Here is a 7,733-nt window from a genome sequence, read left to right as displayed (position 1 = left end):
TAAAGTGCTACTAGAGTACCACAATTATAGGGGTAGGTCAGATGGTCCATTCTTGTGTCATCAACAAGGTGAACCTTTGACACCCTATCAGGTGAGAGCAGTTTTAAAGGAGGCAATCAAGATGAGTGGCCTAGACTCAGATAACTATAGATTACATTCCTTTTGAATAGGTGCAGCCTCATATGCACATGCAATGGGAGCTTCACAGAACGACATTATGAGGATGGGCAGGTGGAAGTACAATGCTTATAAAGGCTATGTAAAGTATAAATGGCTTTAACTCTTGTCCTTTGTATTTCAGCTCTCACATCTTTGGATCGGAAATGCATCTGGATAGTGGGTCATTCTTTCATTCGGAGACTCCATTGCTTTGTCCAGGGCAGGCGGGGCTTCTCCTTCCAAAGAGGAAAACGAGCCTCTTGCAAAGCAGTTTGGTTTGGGGTTTCAGGAAAGTGGTGGCACCATATTAGGGCACTACTACAGCAAGCTGCAAAAAGCGATAAATCTCCTACTGCCATTTTATTGCACCTAGGGGGTAATCATATTTGTCAACATCTAATAAAAGATCTAACTGGTTTGATGGTACAAGAGGTATACTGCATGCATGAATGTTGGCCACAAGCTATTATCTGCTGGTCAGAAGTGGTACAGAGAAAGAAATAGAGGGGGGCTAGGTCCATTGAAGCTGTGGAGAGAAGGAGAATTAATAATTCTATGGATAAGGTGTTAAGGGACATTAACGGGTTGTACATTCCTTACCCTGGCATTTGGGTCTTGTGGCCAGACAGGTATAAGGATGGGCTTCATTTATCTGAAGAAGGTTTGGGGATTTTTTATAAGGAATTGCAAGCTGATTTAGCTTTGAAGGGCATTCACTTAGGATAAGTTGAGATGTGCTGGCGGAAGGGAATAATATTCCTCTCTTCTGTGGCGGAAGACAGGAAAGGTAAGGGAGGCCAAGGTAAGTGGGGGGGGGGGTCACAGGACCCTTCAGATGGACCTTCCACAGGCCAGATAGCCACAAGGGATTGTTGCCAGGGGACTTACCAGCCCCGCAATGGCTCCTTGGCAGATTGCAAAGCCCAGAGGAATTGTGATGAATTGTGAAAGGAAAAAGCTGTTATGATGTGGGTATGTTGAATCAGAAGGGCCGGATATCGACATGCTGTCTGTTGTCCTGTAGGTTTATGGGAATGCTATGAAATAAATAAAAATGGCCTCCCTGATATTCCTGCCTTGCGCACATCTCATAATAATCGGCTTCTATTTGAGAAAGGACATTGGCAGTAAATGGCAATAAACACGTGGCTGCGGCCATTTAATCCATCCGAGGTCTCTGTGTTTTTATTGAATATGCAACTTCTGGCAACCCTGACTTGTAAAGCATGCAACCTCGATACATTTATTGTCAATGGTGCCAGGGAATGATAATGTTCTGAACTGGTTTTTGGATATAGCTCAAAGGCTGATATGGATCATTAAATGAATTATGAACACTAGTTGATATGGATCATTAAATGAATTATGAACACTATGTTAAATGTTTTATGTAAAACATCTAAGAGATCATTCTGTTGGCATCAATGGCAAGGTAAGATATTGGTTCTCCAAACTTTATTAAAAGCAGGTAGAGCTGTACCAATCTCAGACAAATGCATTACTTAATCTGCTAGAGCTCAAGCTCAAACAACGAAAAATTTTGCTTTCACTAATCGTGGAAGAAAGGTGGGTACTGCCAGACAATGACATGGTCAACCACAGCAGTGCAGTAGGACTCAAACTGGCTGGAAGTGGACAGCCTTTAAACTCATTCTGTGTTACTTTGTTTCCATTGCAAAAAAAAAAATAAAATTAAGAGGGGTCATTGGGAAAAAAAAGAGTGTGCCCACAGTTCTATGCAAACAAATTAAAAGTGAAACAGAACAAAACACAGAAGAGAGATAAAGTCAGGGATTCTGAAACATTAGAACAACATCAGATTTGCAATACGCTGAAACGAGTAAATTATATGAATGAGGGGGGCAATGTGCCCTTGGCACAACCACCACTGGAGTAGGTGACCCCCTACAGAGTCTCATTAAATTCTACAGGAAAAGCAAAGAGGGTATTGCACTGTGCATTGCAGAGACAGATATAATAAGCTATGAAACACAATTAATACTGAAGGTAAAAGTGTGCAACAATGTTACTCCTGTGCCTTGGATTCAGTACAGCATGAATTCTACTGAATTTTGGGAGATAAAGAATCTAGTTATATGATTTCATTTATCTTGATAGCCCTCCTTGCCCTACTGTACCTGAAGATGTCAGACCGCTAGTGCAAGGAAGAACAGAGGGACTGCCACAGGAACATATTCTAACTAGCACAGAAGTTGCAGTGCTGGTTACAGGACAGTCATTAAAAATGACTCCAGGGTAACTCAGTACAACACTAGCTGAACTTAATGCAGTATTTCTAGGTCTATCATCACAGTAAAAGGTAAATGTAAGGGGAGGTAAATAGTGTGGGAAGAAATAGCCAGGGAATTGTTATGGCTACGCTTGTATAGGCCCTAGAGCCGATAGGTTCATAGCCCAGTACCAACCTATGAACCTATCAATTGGTCAGCAGGTACAGAGAGGAAAATGCATAAAAAATGTAACACAATGCACTAAAAACATGTAACAAAATATATCAAAATCATTTGAAAACATCGTGGGAAAGCATGGGATTCAAACACAAGCTCCACGTCCAAAAAAACATGCAATGGGTGGGGTTCACTTCCCGTTTGATTTTTTTTTTTGTTTCAGCAATGCCAATAAGAAGAGGAGAAAGAATGAAGTCTTCAATAAAAAGCCTAGCAACAACAGTCAACACACACTGCTGGTTACAAGAGTGTAATAGTGAAGATTCTCCCATTTTCAGTCTATACAAGATTACCATACTACTGAGCACACAAATTAAGTCATGATTGTTTATAAGGTAATGCACAAAACAAATATAAGCAATACTAAAATTCTGCATTATATGAAGTTATGTTAAGCAATAACATGTACAGAAAAAATAATCTGTACTTCCACAACCATTAATGTACCAAGAGGGAAAAAAGTACATACATTACATGTTTATATCAGAGGCATGAAGACCAAAAGGAAAACAGGCATTTTTTTCCATCTTTTAAGGGAAATCTGAACTAGCATCATCCATAAAGGAAATTAACTGAACCCATACGTGTTGATGAACAACAATCTTGTCTGATAAAAGCAACTTTAATGAAAAGGAGAAAAGCTACATTTCCAGCTTAACAAAAAAAAAAAAAAAAAAGAAACATATTAGCAGTATAAAATAAAATAAAAAGCACCTGACTAGATAACACGAGCAAAAAAAAAAATATATATATATATATATCCACATGGAACAGCAGCTTTAGTAAACAGCTCAATGCCATAAACAAAAAAAGCCTCAGAGGCTGGACAGCATAAACCATTTTATGGGACAGGGTTCTACACTCACAAGGGAAAACAGAATATTAAAAATACATAGAGTTAACTGAATTTGGAAATAAATCCTGATCATTTTGGTACACATACACTGAATTATCTGAAAATGGCACTAATAAAACACTTAAAATCTTCAGATGCTAAATGGATATAGTGAGCTTCCATCTACCATATGAATATTTAGAAAAAAAGAGACTTCTTGACTGTGTGCTACACAGCACAGGGGCAGTGAGTTTGCTGTAATGGTTAAGGTCTTCACTTCATAAAAATGAGGTACAGGGTTTGATTCTGACCTCAGGTTACAGATGCAATACACTCCTTAATATTAAATGAAGCAAAACATAAAAGAAACATCATGGAACCTGCCAAACCAATGGCCCACTGTAACTGCTATGCTACTCACACTTCCAGGTGCGCACCATGTCCCTCTTGGGGTACAAAACAGACTGGGAGGGGTTACGGAATTAGCAGACAAAGCAGGAAATAATTATTCCTAACAACTTGCATTAGGCCAAGTACTGCAAAACACTTGCTGGCATAGGATTACTATTTGCCAGTACATACAATTTCATGACAGGTGATGCATTATTTAAAGTCACAACTACAGGTTTCCCCCAAAAAAACAAACTGCATTTTGTTCATCTCAATACAGAGGTCCTCAAAATGTGCACACAAGCAGGCATTGGTGATCCATGTCAAAGGCCATTTGATCCATTCAGAAAAATAAACCTATTAACTTCAATACAGTTTAATTTCCTTTGCATTCTATTACTTCTAGCACAGCTCCACAGGTGACAAAGGCTCATTTTTGACACACTACAGGAAAGCACTATGAAAAATAAAATAATGCTAATGTTTTATGGCATATACCTTAGTGATGTACTGCACAAAGTCTTTCCGAAAGGGCAGACGACACCTTATGAACCACATCGCAATCACATGGTGGGCCAATGAAACAATATATTGATTAAACCTTAAACATGGAGAAAAAGTAAGGCGTTAGTCAAGCCTTTATCAAACTCTACTTAAAAACTAAAACAATCAGCAAATGATAAAGGGATTAACTGTTCACTGAGTCAGTACAGAATTTAAGACTTTTATCACCCTATCACTATACTAGTCAGTCAGAAAAATATTGCCACCCTTGCTTTATTCCCAACAAATCCCCAGTACTTGTCTTTCAGCCAACCATTCATGAGTTTGCAACACCATATTTTCCTATAGACTGCCATGCTCAGTGTTGTAAGTGCAGTCAAAGTTTTTCTCAGTTTTCCTCTTATTAACAAGTCCTCACAAATACACTATGACACTTCAAATACAGCTCAAAAATAATCTCGCATAACTCACGTTTCTCAGACAGCTCTGCAAAACTATTCCCTGCTTACCTGTATAATGTAATGTTCTTTGCTCTTTTTCTACACAAGTACTATTTGTTGTACTCCAACTTAAAATCAACAGGAGCTAACTACAGACTTGAAAAGAAACAGGTCTGTCTCCTGTAGTTAACACAGCATTTGTATGACTTCTTAAATTGTATACAAATAATCTAAACAGAAACAAGCAAGCAATTAAGTCTGCTACATATTTTATAACCATGTATCATCTAAGGATATTCGGTCAGAAATCTACAGAATGATTTATCTACCTACTAGGTACTGCGGTCAGGCTTCAGATTTCAAAGCAGGCATCATCTGGAATGACATTCATTTTCATCATCTGGACTCTGGTGCATCAATGAAAGTTTATCACTAAAAGAAATGTATGCCCTCTTTTCCCCAGTTGTTTCATGACCCAAAAAATGGAAACAGTCAGGAAGCAGAAGACTATGACCCTGAGATCACTGGAGATGTACCACTGGGACAGAAGGTGGAAGAGTCCAGTCTGGAGCTGCAATAATGTATGCAACTATCTCTTTACATCATGGCAGCTCAGGAGGCAATCCAAGACATACTGAATGCATACGGAGTAGCTATCTTTGTATTGCACCAGGACACTATTAGGATTCCCTAGGTAAGCAATTACTTTGGGACTACCCTACCAAATCCTGACTGCACCTCAGATATGACATCCAGGCTATAATATTTAGGGAACTTGCAAACTACCAACCAACACAAATATCCTGCAGTAACAACCATGTGACTCTAGCAACACCTCAAGTGGAATTAAGTGTGAAGCATTTTCATATCTTACTGCATTACTCTCCTATGCAAAAGGAAATGACTCATTTTTGTAACAGTCACTGTAGTGTGAAATATGCACATTTTAAAATATCTATTTAAAACTGCGCTGCTTCTTATACAGCATGCAGTGGAAGTGTTACTTATTAATAGTTTGCTCCTTTGTTATACATTCTTTGGTTAACCATTACTGATCACATATGAACAGTTTTCATGTTTTACTGTAGAACTCTCTTAAATGGAGCTTTTCTCCCTGGGCCTCCACTGAAAAGGGATGGTGTCCACTAGGGCGTTTTCTGGTAAACAAATGCAAAGCAAACAAACAAACACAGTTGTGAAGGCAAGCATATAAGGGCTACTTTGAGATCTACCCACTATGCCCGTCATTCACAAAAGTAACAAATAACTGCTTGGTCGTCTTAATCACAGCTGACCTACACCATTAGTGCCCAAGTAATCTTTCAGCATCCAACTTTCTGAGAAGGGTCTCTCCTGGGATTAGCCTTTTCTAGGAAATACAGGCAGATGAATGAACTAGTCCAAAAAATACGAGATCATCTTATAGGTTGACAGCTAGCTACTAAGTATGCTTTTAAGACAACTGAAGACACTAGCCCAAATTCCCTAATGCCTCAGAGCACTGTCTGGTTAAATGAGTAGCTCAAAGCTGCATGACGGGTAAATGAAAGCTGATGGACTCAAACCCTAGACTACATGAGGCAAGTCGTTAACAGCTCATAGCCTTAAACCATTTCCAGACAAAAGATGACCCTGAGTTACTTGAATGCACAGTCTTCTGATCTGGAGTTAGAAGCCCTAATGTGCCACAAGAACTCTAAAAAAAATCAATAGTTTCTGTGCAAATTGATTAGATTCTTATGAGGACAGTGAAGGGTTCTTCAGCCCAAACAGCCTACAACAAATTATCCTAGCTTAGGTAATGGCCATCAGACATTGTCTTCAAATATTAAAAAAAAAAAATGCACATCAGTGAAAGACAGTGGTTTGCAAGGCAGCAATGTCAGACATTTAGTGATGAAACTGAAATTGTGTGGGGGGGTTAAGAACATTAAAAATAGGTCAGAAGATGTGGCAAAACCTCTCAAAAAGGTTTTCTAGTCATTCAAGTTAACTACAAGACTTGTCACCCAGAGGATCATGAAATACTGAAATATGAGATAGCTGAACCTTAGTGGTCCAATAATGTAAACCACAACTAGAGAGCAAGAAGTCCAAAACTCCAAAAATGGACAGGAGAAGGGATTAATCCCATCTTCTTCACCATCTGCAACTCAAACCTCTTTCGCTATAATGCATGGTCAAACTTTGTATATTATCCCATACCTGTCAATTACCCTGATCTCAACAGCCAGAAAAGCATGTTCAGCACTAGCAGGCTTGGATCAGCACTGCAGCCTACGTCTTGAATAAGGATATCCTACAGTTCAGGAAACAGACAGGTCACAGCTCAGCCAGCAGCTGAAGAAAGGGAAATCAAATCTGATAATCCAATACAGAGCTGCAAGAATCATGATAAATGGAGCATAAGGCTCTTTGCCCAGCTTACATGCTCATGGAACAAATGGACCGACTAGGTGTCAGCAACTAAGCCACTGGGAAAGTCCATGGAAGGGGGATAAAGAAGTCCTAGAGGGAATGGGGATCAAAACAAATTGTCTTCACATCTAGAATACCGACTTGGAGATTCACTTCCTGATTAGATCATATCTCCCACATCACCCAGGAGCTGAAGTGTACTCTCCACCCAGCCAAGAGGTGTCTGATGTGAACATCAACAGCAATAACTGGGAGTAACAAAGTGGATATCCTAGGAAAGGATGGGCATTTCTATTCAGTACATCCACTTCTGCAACATCTTAGAAGAATCTGACCTTCAAGGCTGTCTATATACTGATCTCAAAAAGATGGTAGGGATCACCAAAACCCCTTGACATTGAGCTTGGCAAACTGAACTGCTGGAAGTGCAGACATTAAGCACTCATGTCCAAACTAAGATGGAGCAGATAAAGTGCAAGGTTTCTGTCAGGTCTGCCATTGTCTCAGAGAAGAAAATGC

At 39.4% G+C, this 7,733-nt stretch overlaps 1 protein-coding gene across 5 annotated transcripts in view; it reads right to left on the bottom strand.

The window, feature by feature from the left end:
• Positions 1 to 7,733, bottom strand: part of TSC2 (TSC complex subunit 2) — a 3,048,576-nt gene that overhangs the window by 1,595,925 nt on the left and 1,444,918 nt on the right. For all 5 annotated transcript variants that reach the window (XM_044089186.1, XM_044089187.1, XM_044089190.1 and 2 more), the window contains exon 24: positions 4,351 to 4,453. In XM_044089186.1, the coding sequence (XP_043945121.1) occupies positions 4,351 to 4,453 (103 nt within the window). The remainder of the gene's footprint in view (positions 1 to 4,350; positions 4,454 to 7,733) is intronic.

This window comes from Protopterus annectens, chromosome 12.part0 (assembly GCF_019279795.1).
Source record: "Protopterus annectens isolate FY-2018-M chromosome 12.part0, PAN1.0, whole genome shotgun sequence".
Taxonomy (NCBI): Eukaryota; Metazoa; Chordata; order Ceratodontiformes; family Protopteridae; genus Protopterus; species Protopterus annectens.
Note: the sequence above shows the minus strand (reverse complement) of the source record. Positions and strands in the feature narration are given on the sequence as shown.